The sequence below is a fragment of the Mobula hypostoma genome, chromosome 2, assembly GCF_963921235.1.
Source record: "Mobula hypostoma chromosome 2, sMobHyp1.1, whole genome shotgun sequence".
NCBI lineage: Eukaryota > Metazoa > Chordata > Chondrichthyes > Myliobatiformes > Myliobatidae > Mobula > Mobula hypostoma.
Window position 1 is genome coordinate 131179388 of NC_086098.1, and position 20715 is coordinate 131200102.

The window sequence follows — 20715 nt, forward strand, 5'->3', positions numbered from 1 at the left end:
AAATATCCCCCCTTCAAAATCTAGTTTTCAGGCAAAGTTGATGACTAACTTTGTCAGGAAGCATTAAATTTGCATATTTTTAAACATGAGAGATGAGAAGAATTCCACCTTGTGATTTGTAAAAAATTGGCTTTCTACTGTCATGGACTTCTATTCGTATTGTGGTATACAACAGATGACCTGCAAGATCTGTTTCTTTCTCATTTGTCTGCTTCCCACACCACATACCGCAACAACAAGGTTATGACAATTTCTGAAAATCCCCCGGACACACCATCTCCTTAAAATGAACTGCTTTTAGTGTTAATGGGCTGAAGTGTATGAGGATCAGGAGAAGTGCTTTGGGGCTATAGATGGTAGGATAGGGTTTGATTTCTATTTCACTGTTTAGAACATGGTTGATATCGTGGACAGAGCTTACTGAACTGGGCATTTGAAGAGCAGATCTGAACCTGCGTCTACTTATGCATACAGCTATGAAAGAACTTGTACTGATGAACACTGTACTTGCGTGCAGTGCTCTTGGTATCACACAGATGTCCAGGACTGATATGCACAGATCTGTCATTATATAATCATTGGGGTCCAGTACTGGCATGTACAGATCTGTCAGTGTGTAACACGTGACAGTTACCAGTGGGTATGGATGTATCACTGTCTTAACACCATAGTACTTTACTGGTGAGCCTGGGTTGGTCACCCTATAACACTAGAGTGTTGTACGAGTGAGTACATCAGGTGCTATATAACACTGGGGCACTCTACAACTTTTATCTGTAATTTCATACGGTATATTATCATTTGCAGTCTTAGCAATTCACTCTTCACCCTGTTAGTGACTGACTTGAGATAATCAACTATCTAAGACAAATGTGATATTCCATTTGTAAATCGCTGTTGACCCTTTTCCTTCGGCTCATAGCTTTGCTTTGTTTTCGCAAATAAGTTATACAAATTTCTCAGAACTGGCCTTAAATTTGACAGTGCTGGAGATTATGACAGGGTTCCATTCCTGAGAACTTTTCGTAGCCTGAACTGTTTGTAAGTGAACAGAAATGAACAGAAACAACTGTAATGGAAGAACGAGCAGACATGGGGAGAGTGGGCTGGCAGCTGGCCTGACTGACTCAGTCAATGAGCGAGTAAGTCTCTTCAATGTTGAGTGCTCCAAGATCGTAGGATCTTGGTTGCACTGATTGTTGGTGCTCAAGTGTTGGGGAAAGGGATTGGAGAAAGAAGGCCCAAGGAAATGTCCCTGTCCCACCCAGTAGACGATGCCTGCAGCCCTGCAGCAGCTGCAAATCCATCCCCATTCATCCTACTGGTCTCCTAAACACTTGTTCATATGTATGGGCTGTCCACAAGTCAGGTGTTCATAACCTGGGAACGACCATTATGTATTTTCTTGTTTCTCCACCCTTTTTTAAATAATTAAATGATATTTGCAACTTTCAATCTAAAAGTAAAATATGGATGGAGAGATAAACATAAATGGACTTTCACACCTGTTTCTTTTCATGGATGTTTAGAAGCTTCAGAAGCAAAAGCAGCAAATGCTGGAAACAGTAGGTCATACAGCATCTGTAGAAAAAGGAACCACATTTCAGGTTGATGACACTTTGTCAGGAGATTTCAGTTTTTGAATTGGCTGCCTTACATATCGCATCTTTCTCATTTGTTCTTTAATTTTTCTCCTTTCAATTTAATTTTATGATTTCTACCTGTGCCATTCCCCTGCCATGAAAACAATGAAGTACAGTTAGGCATTTTCTTACAAATGAGAAAATCTGCAGATGCTGGAAATCTGAGCAACCCACACAAAATATTGGCGGAACTCAGCAGGCCAGGCAGCATCTAGGAAAACATAGTTGATGTTTCAGGCTGAAACCTTTTCTTAAAAATGATATTTGCAACTTTAAATCCAAAAGTAAAATTTAGATGGAGAGATAAACATAACCATCATAAATGGACTTTAACACCTGCTTCTTCTAATGGATAAGTTTAGAAGCTTCAGAAGCTTCCTGCCGAAGGGTTTCTGCCTGAAATGCCAACTGTACTCTTTCCTGGATGCTGCCTGGCCTGCTGAGTTCCTCCAGCATTTTGTGTGTTAGGCATTTTCTTTCTATATTTACATCTTCACCTGTCTTTCAGAGTTGGGTATACTCTTTTATCCTTTATCTTCTCAATATACATACTGCAGATTTTATTATGAACATATTATAATGCAAGTTTTAGATATCTTTTTTGTAGATTTTATTTCTTTTATTGTGTTCCCTAATTATTTTTCTCCCCAGAATCAGATTTATTATCACTGACTTGAGCAGTATGTTATGAAATTAGTTTTTTTTGTGGCAGCAGTACAGTACTAAAATTATTAATAGTTGCAAACTTAAATAATGTACATAAAATGGAATAGTGAGATGGTGATCATGGTATTATTGATCAGAAATATAATAGCAAAGGGACTGTTCCAATAATCATTGGTATTGGTTTATTTTTGTCTCATATACCAAGGTAGTGTGAGAAGTTTGCATATTGTTCATAATCATACAGATCATACAGTGCATTGAGATACAATATGACAATAACAATGCACAGTAAAGTGTAAAAGCTACCAAAAAGGTGCATTGCATGTAAACAAAGTGTAAGATCATAGCGAGGTAGATTATGAGGTCAAGTACTGTTTCCAGCCCGGACTGTGAATGATTAAACAAAGTGCTCAATAAGGACATGAAAAGTACAATTGTTTGTACGTTGTTAGTTCAGACAGATGGTGTTTGTCTATTATTGTAACTTAGATGAAGATTAGGTCACATTTTATGAGTAATTAATGCAGTAAACCAGGAAATTGCAAAGGGTTCTCAAACTTTTTCTTGCAACTATACATCACCACTTACAAGCCTGAGATTCATTTTCTTGTGGGCATACTCAATAATTCCAATAATGATAATAGAATCAATGAACGAGCGCACCAACAGTGCTGGTAACCAGTGTGCAAAAGACAACAAGCTGTGCAAATACAAAAAAAAAGAAAAAAAACAAAATAATAATAAATAAGCAATAAGTTTGAGAACATCAGATGAAGAGTCCTTGGAAGTGAGTGAGGCTATAGGTTGTAGGAACAGTCCAATGATGGAGCAAGTGAAGTTATCCCAGTCAATATACTCTCACCACACATCAGTAGAAGCTTATCAAAGTTTTAGATGTCATGCCGAATCTTTGCAACCTTCTAAGAAAGTAGATGCACTGCCATACTTTCTTTGTACAGGTTCCCCCCGCCATCTGAAGGTAGAGCGTTCCTATGAAACAGTTCTTAAGCCAGAATGTCGTAAAGCGAAGAAGCAATTACCATTAATTTATATGGGAAAAATTTGTGAGCGTTCGCAGACCCAAAAATAACCTACCAAATCATGCCAAATAACACCTAAAATCTAAAATAACAGTAACATATAGTAAAAGCAGGAATGATATGATGAATACACAGCCTATATAAAGTAGAAATACTTCTCTACAATCATTGCCTGCACTGTTCTTCGTAGCGAAAATCTCAAGCAGGCGCTCTCAGCAGAAACACGGCGCAAGTGCCGTCGGCAAAAACACGGCGCAAGCACTCTCCAGTAAACTTTAAGCTATGAAGCTGCCAAATCATACCAAATAACACATAAAAATACACAGCCTGTATAAAGTAGAAGTAATGTATGTACAGTGTCATATCACTTACCGGAATCGGGAAGACAGTGCCAAGCACACTGATGATGGTGTGTTAGGCTGAGTCGTCGGAGGCTGGGGTGGTGCAGCGGTCCCCAACCTCCGGGCAGCGAACTGATACTGATCCGCGAAGCATGCAGGGGTACAGTGGTAGCCGGGACGCACCCAGCACATCTTTAAGAAAAAAGCTGAAATAAACAAGCTAATTAATTATGTGCCGGGTGGCACCTAATTAATTAGCTTGTTTATTTCAGCTTTCTTTCTTACAGATGTGCTGGGTGTGTCCTGGCTACCGCTGCATTTTTCGCAGATCGGTATCTGTCCGCGGCCCGGGGGAGGTTGGGGTGGTGGGACACTGGGGTGTCATCTCGTCCTCTGTTTCCATCAGGGCAGACAGGTCATCTTCTATGTCTGCCTGCCTCGATGTCGAAGGTCGAGGTTCGTCGTCTGCTGTGGCTGATGTGGAAGGCTTGCTTGACTGCTTGGCCTTGCGCATTTTTAGATCATACAGTTCTTTGTAAAGGCTCAAACCATCTTGCAAATATGCCCTAAACTGACGTACCCTTTCAAAATTAAAGTCGTACTTTATCATTGCAGTGCAAATCTCACGCAGTTGCTTCACGTTCAGTTCCTGAACGACTTCACTTTCGGTCTGTTTGCTACTGTATTCGGTTTCGATTGTTATCCTTTCCTCTTCCAATTGTATCAGCTCTTCATCTATCAGCTCTTGGTCATAGGATGCCAAAACCTCTTCAACATCATCTTCGTCAGCTTCCACAAGCCAAACTCACTTTGTCCTCGCTTCGTTCACCACGATCGAAACGCTTAATTATGTCTAGTTTTACGCTAAGTGTAACACCCTTATGAGCTCTTTCAGGCTTTTCTGATACCTTAGAACTCATTTTGCTAACAGCTGCTCACAGGCACATGTTTAAGCAATGCTGGTGAGAATGCAGTTCCGAATCCGGGGGAGGAGCGGCTGCTCAGGGCGCGCGCTGCTTTTATCGCACTGCCTTTTTTCGTAACAGTGAAAACACCTTCTGTTAGAGAAAACAGGTAACTAAATACAGCGAGGTTTCGTAAAGCGAACATTGGAAAAGTGGGGGACACCTGTAATTGCACTTACGTGCTGGTCCTCTGAAATGATTATAATGAGGAATTTAAAGTTGCTGACCCTCTCCACTTCTGATCCCCTGATGAGGACTGGCTCATGGATCTCTAGTTTCCTCCTCCTGAAGTGAATAATCAGCTCTTTGACCTTGCTGACATCGAGTAAGTGGTTGTTCTTGTGGCACCACTCCATCAGATTTTCAATCTCTATGGTATATTTTGATTCGCCATCACCTTTGATTCGGCCTATGACAGTGCTGTCATCAGCAAACTTAAATATGGCATTGAGGCTGTGCTTAGCCACACAGTCATAAGTGTAAAGTGAGTAGAGCAGAGGGCTAAACACATAGCTTTTTGGTGCACCTGGGCTGATGGAGATGTTATTTGCAATCCAAACTGACTAGGGTCTGCAAGTAAGGAAATCAATGATCCAATTGCACAAAGGAGTATTGAGGCCAAGGTCTTGAAGCTCATTGATTAGTTTTGAGGGTATGATGATATTGAATGCTAGGAGGGTGATAAAGAGCATCCTGACGTATGCATCTTTGCTGTCCAGATGTTCCAACGTTGAGTAAAGAGCCAATGAAATGGCATGTTGTGCTGGTAGGCAAATTGGAGTGGGTCCACGTCACTTCTCAGGCAGGAGTTGGTACGTTTCATCACCAATCTCTCAAAGCACTTCATCACTTTGGCTCTAAGTGTTACTGAATGATAGTCATTGAGTCAGGTTACAATGTTCTTCTTAGGCACCGGTATTATTGAAGCCTGCCTGAAGCAGGTGGGTTTCTCAGACTGCCAAAGTGAGAGGTTAAAGATCTCAGTGAACACTCTGGCCAGCTGGTCAGCACAGGTTTTTAATTCTTAGCCAGGAATCCCATCTGGACCAGATTTTTTCTGTGGGTTCCCCCTCTGAAGGATGCTTTCACAGCGACCTGAAAGACTTGAATCATAGGATCATCGGGGGCTGTGGGTGTTTGTGAAGTTGCCTCCATGTTTTGACAATCAAAAGGAGCATGGAAGGCATTGAGCTCATCTGGAAGTGAAGCCCTGTTGTCACCTTTGTTGCTTAAAAATTGGTAAGGGTCGACAGGGATATGCCACATTTCTTTCACCTCCTGAGGAGGTAGAGGTGTTTGTAAGCTTTCTGGATCATGATATCAACGTGGTTGACCAGGACAGGGTACTGGTGATGTTCACATCTACTTATTTGAAGCTCTCAAAGCTTTCAACCTTAACACCACTGATATAGGCAGAACCATCTGCACTGCCACACTTTCTGAAGTCCAACACTAGCTCTTTGTTGACATTGAGAGAAAGGTTGTTGTCACGACACAGTGCTGTCATTGGTGAATTGATAGACAGTATCTGAGCTATGTTTAACCACTCAGTCTTGAATGTAGAGAGTAGTTCAATGAGTCCAACACACATCCTTGAGGTGCAGTTGTAGCTTCAGTATGTTCTTTCAATTTTTGTTACTACCTTTTCGAAAAAATGGCATATACAGTTGTCCATGAGATCTGGATTGCATAAAACTGCATATTATTTGAATCTGTTTAATTATTTAATATGCATAAATACATCCTGTAATTGACTTATTTATTTTTTGTTATATTATCAAGTATTGCATTGTACTGCTGCCGCTAAGTTAACAGGTGATATTAAACCTGATTCTGATCCGTTTTCTCATTTCCCAGCCTCTATCACTATTACCTTTATACATTTATCTCTTAACATCCTAGCCCAATAATCCTATCAAGGGTGCTTAAAAAATATTGTACTACTACTTGCAATATCATCCTCACAAAAAGATGTGTGAAATGTCATATTGGAGCTAATTTACCTTAGCAATTATGGTGGCTAAGGAAAACTTCCTATAATTATGGATTCTGAAAGCTGAACTTTTCTGTATATTTCTGAGCATTGCTATCTCTAACAAGAGTAATGAGAAACTATAGTTATCTATGACTCCTGTGATGTTTGCTGGTCAACTAATATCTCAAGGTAAATAGACATTTAGAACAGAAGTAGAGAGATTTATTTACACTATTTTACAAATTTTTGTCCTTCTGCATCCTGGGGCTATTTCTATTTAGTCACTTTGTATATTCAAGATTAAAATCAATTTATTTCAGTACCAAGGATAGGTAGAGAAATAATGATCAGTAAGAAGAATGGATTATCTATAAATGTAACTACAAAGAATATGGTTTGCCATTTTACTCAAAACAATTAGTTCACTGATATTTCCTTAACTGTCATTCACATTAATGTCGGTTGGTATTTCTGTAACCCCAGATTGACATCCATTTACTCTCATAAGGCAGTCAAACAACTGAATAAATGCTGTTCTTTTCACTTGCCATATCAACTTTTTAAAAAATTATCCTAGTTACAATCTGAATATCTATTACCATAATTGTTTTGTTTTCCAGGTACATTTTTCTCTTTTATTAACTATTTTATTTTAATTATTCAGCATTGCAGGATATCCTGTTCATTGGTCTTTGACAGTGTCACTGTGGAAGCACTTGAGTAGAAATGTCACCAGAAGTTGCCTTGAATAGAATTTCTCCTGCACTTCGTCCCTTTATCTCCAATGTGGTTAGAAATGGGAAAATTGGTTTGGATGCTACAAACAATCTTAAAATAACTGACCTTAAATCAGGGTAAGTAATTGATGATTGAATGTTAAAAGTTTATTTTCTAGTCCAGTCTAGTTTATTGTCATTTAACTATATACATGTGTATAACATATATAACAATGTACATAGAAATGAGAAAATGTTTCTTCAAACCAGGGTGTAAAGCACAGTTATACACATAATACACGATTACTTTATGAAGGTAAGGATAAAATCTACTGATGAATCACACAAATAACCAACGGAAGTGCATTAATATTCAATATTGTAAGGTACAGGACAGATTAACCAGTGACACTTCGAATACAATGTGACTGGGATTTCAGAAGCCGAATGGCCTAAAGGAAGAAACTGTTTCGCATCCTCACCATCCTTGTTTTTATACATCATAGTCTTCTGCCTGATGGTAGAAAGTCAAAGAGGATACTGAATGAAAGTGTGGGATCCTTAATAATACTAAGGGCCCTGAGTGTGCTGATGGAGGTGCTGATGGATGTATTCAACATCTCTCTGGAAAAATCTATTGTTCCTTCAATTTTCAAGGTGGTAACCATCATTCCAGTGCCAAAAATGGAGACAGTAACTTGCCTAAATGACAATTGTCTGGTGGCATAAACATCAATCATTATGAAATTCTATGAACAGCTGATCATGCAGCACATTAATTGCTTTCTCCCGGCTACACTGGACCCAGTTTGCTTATCGCTCAAATCGATCCGCTGATGATGCAATAGATTCTGCCCTCCACTCTGTTGTGTCCCAACTGGAAAATTACGTCTCATATGCCAGATTGCTGTGCACAGGCTTCAGTTCAGCATTCAACACCATCATACCCCCAGAACTGGTAGGGAAACTGTCCTCACTGGGTCTCAACATCTCCGTCTGCATTTGGATACTGGACTTCTTAACAGAAGTCCCTCACCTTGTCCCATTATGCTTCTCAAGGCTGTGTGCTCATCTTGCTGCTGTTCACACTGCTGTCACGACTGTGTCGCAGGATTCAACTCAAACCATGTCATCTAGTTAGCGGATGACACAACAGTTGTTGGCCTTATCAAGAATGATGAGGAGACGGAGTATGGAGAAGAAGTGGAGTGGCTGGTGGATTGGGGCGAGAAGACCAACCGAAGCCTGAACGTGATGAAGAAAATGGAAATCATTGTGGTCTTCTGTAGGTGCAGACAAACCATTCCCCTCTGCGAATACATGGCTCCTCCGTAGAGCGAGCTAAGTGCAACAACTTCCTGGGAGTTCACATCATGGATGACCTCACCTGGTCCCTTGATATCACCCCTCTGAACAAGAAGGTACAGCAGTGCCTCCACTTCCTAAGAATTGAATTTTACAGGAGCACCATTGAGAGCGCCCTGACAAATTGCATCTCCATCTGATATGGGAATAGTCGAGCATTGGACCAGAAGTCCCTATAAAGGACTGTGAGAACGGCCAAAAGGATCATAGGGGTCTCCCTACCATCCATTGGAAGGGTGCTTTCCTCGCCAGCATTTTGTTCTGCTTGTCAAGCCAGGCGTAGAAGACATTCAGCCTCCCAGGGTGTGAAGCATCCTGGTCACTGATGCGCTGGGTAGACTTGTAATCTGTAACCCTCTGAATTCCCTGCCACGTGCACCTCGTGTCTCTGGTATCGCAGAAGTGACTGCAAATTCTCTGAGAATGTTCCCATTTTGCCTTCCTGAAGGAGCAGAAAATCACAGTTCTTGCTTCCCTGAGAACTCTTGCATCTCCCGATCTAAAAGCAGCATCGCAATCCCTCAGCCTGGTATAGACCTCTGCAATAAGTTATGGCTTCTGATTTGCCCTCACCCAGATGTGTTTCGTGATGGTAACATCCTCAGTACACTTCTCTATGTAGCTGGTCACAGAATCCACGTATTCCTCGATGTTAACATGGTTGCCATAGGTAGCAGCCTCCCTGAACATTCTCCAGTTCATATTATCAAAGCACACCCTCAGACCAGGTTTTCTCCACCTTGGGAACTGGTTTGACCAGTTCTAAAAACACTAATAATTTAGTTTATTATTTTGTGAAGTTTGTTTACAATTTCTATAATCCCAGTGTAATACTTCAACATAAGCCTACATATGAAGTGCTTCTTTCAAATGTGTGTCAAATTTAGGCAGACACGAAGTAAAGAAGTAGACTTATGGTTTCGGCTTATTTTTTGTGCAAGTTTTCGCATGTTATGTGGTGTTTAGTGGAAAATTGGATTGTCTCTTTTTTTGTATAACTATTATTTCTAGTTTCATGGTTGTGAACTTTTCCACAATTTTATAATGTTTTTCCCTTCGTACAAAGGAGAAGTATTTTGGCATACTTACATTGGAAAGGAATGATAATATTGTTAAATATGCAACATGTATGTTCAATATAAGTTATTTGCTTCAGTACCACTTGATAAAATCTTTGTATTTGCAAAGTCAAGCTGATCTGATGGTTGAAAATAATGATAAAAGAGCTCAGTACAGAAACTTGTTGATAGTAAACAGCGTGGCTTTACATGTGTAAATTCTTAAAGTCCTCTTTCCTTTACAATCTCATCATCTTTTCCTTTGTCAACTCCAGCATGCAGTGGTTTCTGTCTTTCCTGTTTATGTTGCATGAAAGTTTGTGACACCACTGCTGATTGCAATCAGATGCCAGTTGCCTTTCTTTTAAAATTAAACAAATGAATTTTTTTTTGTATGTCTTTGCTTGTCTTGTTTAGGAGCGCTGATGTTTCTGAGTCAGAGGTTTGCTTGTTTTAATATTAGAGAATTTAACTTGGAGTTCCAGAGTTGGTTAATTTAACTGTTTGAAGGAGCATCCCATTTTCAAAAGTACCATATTTAAGGTGCTGTGTTTGATCAATAATTCTACAAAGAGCATGAGTTTCTTGAGTACACTGGCTGAAGAAGCAAGGATTCACTTCTATTTTCATTATGGCACTCTGCTGAGTGCAGAATAGTTGCAGTGTTGTCTGTAATTTTAAGAAAAAAACAGGAAACTTAAAAATAATTCATTGTCAATGTTGTGCTGCAATATATTTTTGGAATATTTTGTGAAATTGAATACAATTTTAGCCTATTTTTAAATATAAGTTCAAATAAATAATTGATAAATTTTCCAGTTTTCAACTTTGGTTTTGTACTAAATGACTTGGATTTTGTCTGAAGCAAGCTCTGTTGTTGCAATTCAAGTAGTTTTCCTGATTGTTGTTACATGTGTAACAGGAATTGTTTTCTATTTTTATTTTGAAATCAGTCTTTGGTCCTTCCTTTCAGATGCACATCATTAACACCTGGACCCTGTTGTGACCGGTTTAAGCTGCACATTCCATATGCTGGAGAGACGCTAAAATGTGAGAATTATTTTATATTAAGAAATTCCAATAGGCTAAAAAGAAAATCTACGTATAAAACTTTAGGAACATGCTGTAGAACTTTTATGTAACTGGTACTATTCACGATTTGTCCCAAAATTACTATTGTGACTTTTTAAACCAACATTTTGCATTTCCATAGAAAGAAACAGCTTAAGATAATTTAGGAAATTAATGCGGAAGCTACAAAATGTTACTGAAAGCTTGATTGGAATTGTGGGCTTTTAAAAAATGAACTATGAATGCCAAAGCAAATGATCAAGCTAGGAATCTAGCTTGTGATAGCTGATCACGCCGCAGTGAATGAGGGTGAAGCAAGGGATAAGTGAAGTCTAAAGGACAAAGGATGGAATCTAAAGCCAAAAGTGGTTTTTGAGGTATTCTTTAGGAAGTCCGTGGAATCTAGAGAAATTGCCAAGGATAAGATGAATAATGCAAAATGTGGAAAATGGAGTTTGAATAAATTCAACATGTGAAAACAGGACTCTGGGCAAGAGTTCTGTAGTGAGGAAGTTGAGTTAAATGGTCATGAAAGCTCTGGTTATTAATACCTGTGATAGTGAGGTCAATAAATCTTCATCATGATGTCAATAAATCTTCATCATGATGTCATTGCACTTGTACTTTATACCTCTATAAATTAAGTTCAAGAGCTAGTATGCGATTTGAATCATGTTTTGAAAGCCCTGCACTTTCACTGACCGCTTGTATATACTTTATTCTTGTTTGCCCTTTTGTTGATTAAAAAGCTTCTTCTCACTCATGCTACCAAATGTAACATTTCAAGTTTCTTAGCTTAATTTTATCTGCCACCAGTTTGCTATGCTTCCAGTCTATCTTGATAGTTCACGATTCACTGTGCATCCACATCGTATCATCTACAAATGTAGAAATTGTTTTATACACCGAAATTCTTGCTATTAGTATTTAAATAGTGTTACTGGGATTGGCCTTGGGAAATCGTGCTGCAAGCTTCCTTCTAGAGCAACTTTTCCCTACTATTTTGATATCCAGGCTGTTACAGCCCATTTTATTACACGTCCTTCAATTCTGCTGAGTTCTGCTCGGTCAAAACAGGACAAATTCGGCCCATCTAATTAACGTGGAGCAGTACAGGACAGGACCAGGCCCTTCAGCCCACTATGTCTGCACTGACTTTGAGTTCAAGCTAAGTAATCCTATTAGCCTAAACATGGTCCACTTCCTTGTACTCCCAGCCAGTTGATGTTTATGAGAAAATAGCACTTAAACCTTGATATCATACCTGCTCCTACCACCTCCCATGGCAACATGTTCTAAGTACCTGATATATAAAAACATAACTTCCCTCACACCTCTCCTTTAAACATTCCCCTCTCATTTTAAACCCATGCCTTCTAGTATTTGACATTTTCACCCTGGGGGAAAAGGACTTTGATGATCTACCATATCTGTACCTCTCTTCAATTTAAATGCTCCTGTTAAGTTGTCCCTTAAAGCCTGTGGCACCTGGTGTTCCCAGACGGTTTTGTATCTAAGTACAAACCAGGCCTGGGCCTGTTTAGTTTCCAAGATCAGATAAGATCCAGCAAATATAGACAGAGGTCATTTGGCCAATTGGTCTTCTCTCAATCATCAGGAAACTGAAGGAAGGTGTTGTTGATGGTTCCCGGTTGGGATTCACAAGCACTCTTCTGCTTCAGACAAACAAAGACCAAAGAGCTGAATTCAAGACACAAGATGGGCAGCACTGCAGCATAGCAATTTCTGTAACTGTTGCAGTGGCAGCAACCTGGGTTCATTTTTACCACTGTTGGGAGGGATTTATGCACTTGCTTGTGAGTGTGTCAGTTTCCTCCTGGGTGCTCCAGTTTCCTCCCACATTCGAAAGGCATGCAGGGATTGGTAGGTTAATTGGTCAGAGTGTCTGCCCTTGTCATGAAGACAATATTTGACAGCTGTGTCATAAAGGAACTATAGTAAGCAGCAAAGACTACAATGTTTGGAGTTATTTTTGGCACAGAGGAAGCTCCTTGTGGTTGTTGGTGATCAATCACCTAGCCCCAAAACATCACTGTAGGAGCCCTCAGATCCTTGGTTTAGCCCATCTTCAGCTTTTTCATGAATCACCCATCTGCTACCATATTGTCAGAAGTGAGGATGATTACACAATCTTGAATTTCATTTCTAACTCGGAATGAAATAGTCCATGTCTACATGCAGCGTCCACACAACATTCAGGATGTCCTGGTAGCAGCAGAGATACACAGGAGCAGATTGGGAGGCAGATTTTGGAAAGGTGCAAAAATAACAGGGTTGTTATCATGGGTGACTTTAACTTCCCTAATATTGATTGGCACCTGATTAGTTCCAAGGGTTTAGATGGGGCAGAATTTGTTAAGTGTGTCCAGGATGGATTCCTGTCACAGTATATGGACAGGCCAACCAGGGGGAATACCATACTAGATCTAGTACTAGGTAATGAACCGGGTCAGGTCACAGATCTCTCAGTGGGTGAGCATCTGGGGGATAGTGACCACCGCTCCCTGGCCTTTATAATTATCATGGAAAAGGATAGAATCAAAGAGGACAGGAAAATTTTTAATTGGGGAAAGGCAAATTATGAGGCTATAAGGCTAGAACTTGCGGGTGTGAATTGGGATGATGTTTTTGCAGGGAAATGTACTATGGACATGTGGTCGATGTTTAGAGATCACTTGTGGGATGTAAGGGATAAATTTGTCCAGGTGAGGAAGATAAAGAATGGTAGGGTGAAGGAACCATGGGTGACAAGTGAGGTGGAAAATCTAGTCAGGTGGAAGAAGGCAGCATACATGAGGTTTAGGAAGCAAGGATCAGATGGGTCTATTGAGGAATATAGGGAAGCAAGAAAGGAGCTTAAGAAGGGGCTGAGAAGAGCAAGAAGGGGGCATGAGAAGGCCTTGGCGAGTAGGGTAAAGGAAAACCCCAAGGCGTTCTTCAATTATGTGAAGAAAAAAAGGATGACAGGAGTGAAGGTAGGACCGATTAGAGATAAAGGTAGGAAGACGTGCCTGGAGGCTGTGGAAGTGAGCGAGGTCCTCAATGAATACTTCTCTTCGGTATTCACCAATGAGAGGGAACTTGATGATGGTGAGGACAATGTGAGTGAGGTTGATGTTCTGGAGCATGTTGATATTAAGGGAGAGGAGGTGTTGGAGTAGTTAAAATACATTAGGACAGATAAGTCCCCGGAGCCTGACGGAATATTCCCCAGGCTGCTCCACGAGGTGAGAGAAGAGATTGCTGAGCCTCTGGCTAGGATCTTTATGTCCTCGTTGTCTACGGGAATGGTACCGGAGGACTGGAGGGAGGCGAATGTTGTTCCCTTGTTCAAAAAAGATAGTAGGGATAGTCTGGGTATTTATAGACCAGTGAGCCTTACGTCTGTGGTGGGAAAGCTGTTGGAAAAGATTCTTAGAGATAGGATCTATAGGCATTTCGAGAATCATGGTCTGATCAGGGACAGTCAGCATGGCTTTGTGAAGGGCAGATCGTGTCTAACAAGCCTGATAGAGTTCTTTGAGGAGGTGACCAGGCATATAGATGAGGCTAGTGCAGTGGATGTGATCTATATGGATTTTAGTAAGGCATTTGACAAGGTTCCACACGGTAGGCTTATTCAGAAAGTTAGAAGGCATGGGATCCAGGGAAGTTTGGCCAGGTGGATTCAGAATTGGCTTGCCTGCAGAAGGCAGAGGATGGTGGTGGAGGGAGTACATTCAGATTGGAGGATTGTGACTAGCGGTGTCCCACAAGGATTTGTTCTGGGACCTCTACTTTTCGTGATTTTTATTAACGACCTGGATGTGGGGGTAGAAGGGTGGGTTGGCAAGTTTGCAGATGACACAAAGGTTGGTGGTGTTGTAGATAGTGTAGAGGATTGTCAAAGATTGCAGAAAGACATTGATAGGATGCAGAAGTGGGCTGAAAAGTGGCAGATGGAGTTCAACCCGGAGAAGTGTGAGGTGGTACACTTTGGAAGGACAAACTCCAAGGCAGAGTACAAAGTAAATGGCAGGATACTTGGTAGTGTGGAGGAGCAGTGGGATCTCGGGGTACATGTCCACAGATCCCTGAAAGTTGCCTCACAGGTGGATAGGGTAGCTAAGAAAGCTTATGGGGTGTTAGCTTAAGAGTCGCGATGTAATGGTGCAGCTCTATAAAACTCTGGTTAGGCCACACTTGGAGTATTGTGTCCAGTTCTGGTCACCTCACTATAGGAAGGATGTGGAAGCATTGGAAAGGGTACAGAGGAGATTTACCAGGATGCTACCTGGTTTAGAGAGTATGGATTATGATCAGAGATTAAGGGAGCTAGGGCTTTACTCTTTGGAGAGAAGGAGGATGAGAGGAGACACGATAGAGGTGTACAAGATAATAAGAGGAATAGATAGAGTGGATAGCCAGCGTCTCTTCCCCAGGGCACCACTGCTCAGTACAAGAGGACATGGCTTTAAAGTAAGGGGTGGGAAGTTCAAGGGGGATATTAGAGGAAGGTTTTTTACTCAGAGAGTGGTTGGTGCGTGGAGTGCACTGCCTGAGTCAGTGATGGAGGTAGATACACTAGTGAAGTATAAGAGACTACTAGACAGGTATATGGAGGAATCTAAGGTGGGGGCTTATATGGGAGGCAGGGTTTGAGGGTCAGCACAACATTGTGGGCCGAAGGGCCTGTACTGTGCTGTACTATTCTATGTTCTATTAAGATTCTGTAACCGATAAATAGCATGTAACATACTTGTGTCATGAATGTAATCAGTAATGATCTCTATACAATACGACAGTAACCTTGACTCCTGCCGATGTCGAGTCCAATCAGATCCTAAAGATGTGGGAGAGACCACCATTGGTCAAAGCTAAACTAGTCAGATGTACAGAAGCAGGTCAGAGGCCAAGTATCCTGCAGAGAGTTACTAACTCTTAATAGCTGAAAACCATAATCTGTAGATAACCAATTATCCACAGGGTACAGATCAGGACTATGATGAAATGTTGTTTACTTCCCTGAATAAGTGTAGCTCCAACTTGCAAAACCCAATATCAAGCTACCCACTTAATTTATGCCCCATCCACTACTGAAAATATTTATTCCCTCCAACAACCACGTGCAATAGTTACAGTTGTGCTATTGACTGAGTACACTGCAAAATTTGCCAGGACTGCTGTAACAGCACCTTGAAAACCTTTGCCCTTTCCAACCAAGAAGAACATGAGCAAAAGGTCCCTTCTGAATCACACTCCATCCTTTTTAGGGAACATATTACCATCCTTTTATTATAACAGGTCCAAAATCCTTGAATTGTCTTTACCGAACAGTGTTCTGTGTGTCATCTTCTCAAAGTCATTTATAGATGGGCAGTGAATACTGGCCTGTCAAATGACATGTGTTTCCTGAAGATCAAATAAAATATGCTGTCCGCAGCTTCATAACTAGTTATGCAAATAACATATTTTTTCTGCCTTCCTATCTGGACATTGCATTTTCTATAAATATTATACATTTTCTTCTTTGGAAGTCATAAATAGTTAAAATCTTTCATTGGAACCCACAAAAGCTGTAAATTTTCTATTTTTGATCCTGAGAGTTTCCACTCCATGATCTATGATTTTTGAAGAGGTTCTCAGCATGTTTTACATTGACTGGCTTAAATATGTTTTGGTGTTCTACTATAAAGATTAAAGGTTCGTCCATTGTCATCAATGAAGACCTCAACACCATTAGTACTTTTTACGAGGTTGAGTTGCTAGCTCAACACTCAACCCGGCATGGATGGAAAGCGTGCCTGGGAGCATCCCAATTGGATTCGAACTCGGGAACCTTCGCTCCTGGAGTCCACGCTGATGTCACTGCGCCGCCAGCCAGCTTGATGGTGCCAAGACTAACGCTTGATTTGGATTTAAGTGAGGGAGAGTTGTGCAGCACCAGCCTCACTCCCTCTTCCCAATTCCTGTCTGGATCCAGTGGCAAAACAAGAGTTGAGATGGCTGGAGATGGGACTAGCACAGTGGATGACCAGGGCATCTTCTGTGTCTTGTCATGCTCTACATGTTCCACGACGCTTGCAGAGACTGCCTTCTTGACCGTTGGACCTTCTGTTGGTCTCGTGCGCTCAATCCGCCAGAGTCTGTCTTCAGATGCTGGGACAGACAACTCCCTATCTCACCGAGGGTTTGAGACCTGTCGGCTACCCTCACCTGGTTTAGCCGACTTGTCGAAGCTGTTGCCCGGGGTGTGGCCACTGTCGCATGCAAACGGCTACGGGGAGCCACAGGTGAGAGCTGAGTTCCAGGTGGGGACCAAAGGTGGACAAACCGCCCTGAAAAGGATGCGACATGTTCCCCCACCAGAGGTGCTATCCCTCCCTGACACCCCATACACCCCATATAAAGATAAAGCATAGCTGAAGCCAGGTTGGCTACTGGACAAATATCTTGAAGATGGAAAAGCTAGTTAGATAGATGAAATAGGTTTTCACAAATGTAGACCGCTGCTTGTAATTATTACTGCTTATGGCCTTTTTAACAAGAGTGATATTTTTCCTAATTTTCTTTTGCTATTTTACAATATACTAAATGCAACATTCCTTGAACCATTAAATGAGTAGAACGCCTTGTTTTTGTTTAAAGAAAGACTTTTCTTTTGACTTTTCTTTCAACCTTCTCTAGTGGATGGCTTAATGACACGAGGTAGTCTACTGTCTCACACTGAACAGAATGGATGTGGAGAGGATGCTTTCATTAGTTGGAGATTAATGGAGCATCCATTAGTTTCAGATCCAAGGGCACAGCCTCAAAATAAAGGGATATCCCTTTATAATGGAAATGAGAAGGAATTTCTTCAGGTAGAGAGTGATAAATCAGTGGAATTCATTACAGAGAGCAGTAGGCTAAGTTATTTGGTTTATTTAAGGCAGAGATTGATAGGTTCACGATTGGTAAAAGAGTTGAGAGTTGTAAGGAGAAAACAAAAGAATGGGTTATACTTTATACTGTACTTTATTGTCGCCAAACAATTTGTACTAGAACGTACAATCATCACAGCGAAATTTGATTCTGTGCTTCACACTCCCTGGATTACAAATATTAAATATTATAAATATTAAAATAGTTAAAATTAGTAAATATTAAAAATTTAAATTATAAATCATAAATAGAAAATAGAAATGGGAAGTAAGGTAGTGCAAAAAATCCGAGAGGCAGGTCCGAATATTTGGAGGGTACGGCCCAGATCCAGGTCAGGATCCGTTCAGCAGTCTTATCACAGTTGGAAAGAAGCTGTTCCCAAATCTGGCCGTACGAGTCTTCAAGCTCCTGAACCTTCTCCCGGAGGGAAGAGGGATGAAAAGTGTGTTGGCTGGGTGGGTCGTGTCCTTGATTATCCTGGCAGCACTGCTCCGACAGCGTGCGGTCTAAAGTGAGTCCACGGACGGAAGATTGGTTTGTGTGATGTGCTGCGCCGTGTTCACGATCTTCTGCAGCTTCTTTCGGTCTTGGACAGGACAACTTCCATACCAGGTTGTGATGCACCCTAGAAGAATGCTTTCTACGGTGCATCTATAAAAGTTAGTGAGGGTTTTAGGGGACAGGCCAAATTTCTTTAGTTTTCTCAGGAAGTAAAGGCGCTGGTGGGCCTTCTTGGCAGTGAACTCTGCTTGGTTGGACCAAGTCAGGTCATTTGTGATATTGCCCCCGAGAAACTTAAAGCTTTTGACCTGTTCCACTTGCGCACCACCGATATAAATTGGGTCGTGCGGTCCGCTGCTTCTTCTGAAGTCAACAACCAATTCCTTCGTCTGGCTGATGTTGAGGGATAGGTTATTGTCTTTGCACCATGCCACCAGGTTCTTAATTTCCTCTCTGTACTCAAACTCATCATTACCTGAGATACGGCCTACAATTGTTGTGTCGTCAGCAAACTTATATATTGAGTTTGATGGAAACTTGGCTACACAATCGTGGGTGTACAGTGAGTACAGCAGGGAGCTGAGTACACAGCCTTGTGGGGCACCGGTGCTCAGAGTGATTGTAGAGGAGAGCTTGTCCCCTATTTTTACAGTCCTGTCTGAGGAAGTTGAAGATCCAGCTGCAGATCTGAGTGCTAAGGCCCAGGTTCCGGAGCTTAGGAATCAGTTTATTTGGAAGGATGGTATTAAAGGCAGAGCTGTAGTCAATGAAAAGGAACCTTACGTATGCGTCTTTATTCTCCAGATGTTCTAAGGAGGAATGTAGGGCCAGAGAGATGGCATCTGCCATTAACCTGTTGCTCTGGTAGGCGAATTGCAAAGCGTCGAGGTTGACTGGTAGGCTGTGGTTGATGTGTGCCATAACCAATCGCTCAAAGCACTTCATAGCAATTGATGTCAGAGCCACAGGTCGATGGTCATTCAGGCATGGCATTTTGCTCTTCTTTGGCACTGGGATTATCGTTGCCTTCTTAAAACACGAGGGGGTCTTAGACTGAAGCAAGGAGCAGCTGAAGATGTCAGCAAACACTCCAGCTAGCTCGCTTGCACAGGCTCGGAAAACCCGTCCCGGGACGCCATCTGGGCTTGGCATCTTCCTTGGATTTATCTTCAGCAATGCCCTTCTAACGTCCTCCTCGGTGACGATGAATCTCGATGCCACCAGGTCCGGTTCATCTGGAGGGAGCGGGACGCTCCTCTTCTGTTCGAATCTTGCGTAGAATATGTTAAGTTCGTCAGGAAGAGAAAGGCCACAGTTACTGATATTCCCAGCCTTTTCTTTGCGCCCAGTGATCTCATTTAGACCCTGCCATAGTCTACTGGCATCCTTTTGGTTAGCCTGGGCTTCCAACTTGGCTCAATATTGCTTCTTGGTGCCCTTAATGACTTTCCGGAGTTCACGCCTGGATTCCGTGTAGCGACTGGTATCCCTGGACCTAAGCCGCAGCTCTAGCCTTTAAAAGGGACTTGACCTCATAATTCACCCAAGGTTTCCGGTTAGGGAATACCCGGATCGTCTTGCAAGACACAGTCCTCCGTGCATTTCCAAATAAAGTCCATGACAGCTGAGGCATACTCATGGAGGTTAGCTGCCGAGTCCTTGAATACTAACCAGTCCACCGATTCAAAGCAGTCACAGAGGACCTCATCCATTTCCTCCGTCCAATGCAACACTACTTTTGACACGTGACCTTCCGCTTCAGTTTCTGTTTGTAAGCCGAGAGTAGGAGTACGGCCTGATGGTCCGATTTTCCGAAGTGAGGTCGTGGGACGGAACGGTAGGCATCCTTGACTGCTGTGTAGCAGTGGTCAAGTATATTCAGGCCTCTAGTGGGGCAGGAGATATGTTGGTATAACTTTGGCAGCGCCTTTCTGAGGTTGGCCTGGTTAAAGTCCCGGGCTGTAATGAGCAAAGCCTCCAGATACCTGGTCTGAAGTTCACTGATGTTGGCATACAGTATGTTCAGAGCACACTCCACGTCCGCCTCGGGGGGGGGGAATGTAGACCGCTGTCAGTATGACTGAGGTGAATTCCCGTGGCAGATAGTAGGGACGACACTTCACCGACAGGTGTTCCATGTCCGGGCTGCAGGAACTTGTCAGTGCCACTGTGTCCGAGCACCACCCAGTGCTGATCAGTAGGCAGACACCACCTCCCCTCGTCTTGCCCGAAGACGCCGTGCGGTCCATCCGATAGACCGAAAATCCCTCCGGTCGGATGGCACAGTCGGGGGTGGCAGAGAAGAGCCAGGTCTTGGTGAAACAGAATACCCGAATACACCTCCCTGCAGTAGGCGAGTCTCCCTTTAAGATCATCCACCTTGATGTCTATGGCTTGCACATTAGCTAATAGGATGGTGGGCATAAGGACCCTGAAGCCCCTCAGCTTCA

The 20715-nt window shown here is 42.0% G+C and overlaps 2 protein-coding genes across 7 annotated transcripts in view; one reads left to right on the top strand and one right to left on the bottom strand.

Annotated features, from left to right (window-relative positions):
- The window catches only part of rbks (ribokinase), a 196344-nt gene that overhangs the window by 160232 nt on the left and 15397 nt on the right, over nt 1-20715 (bottom strand). For both annotated transcript variants that reach the window (XM_063040667.1, XM_063040670.1), the window contains exon 2: nt 1506-1581. In XM_063040667.1, the coding sequence (XP_062896737.1) occupies nt 1506-1519 (14 nt within the window). In that variant the 5' untranslated portion in view covers nt 1520-1581. The remainder of the gene's footprint in view (nt 1-1505; nt 1582-20715) is intronic.
- Nucleotides 1-20715, top strand: part of babam2 (BRISC and BRCA1 A complex member 2) — a 214277-nt gene that overhangs the window by 1054 nt on the left and 192508 nt on the right. For all 5 annotated transcript variants that reach the window (XM_063040662.1, XM_063040663.1, XM_063040664.1 and 2 more), the window contains exons 2-3: nt 7295-7484; nt 10743-10819. In XM_063040662.1, the coding sequence (XP_062896732.1) occupies nt 7357-7484; nt 10743-10819 (205 nt within the window). In that variant the 5' untranslated portion in view covers nt 7295-7356. The remainder of the gene's footprint in view (nt 1-7294; nt 7485-10742; nt 10820-20715) is intronic.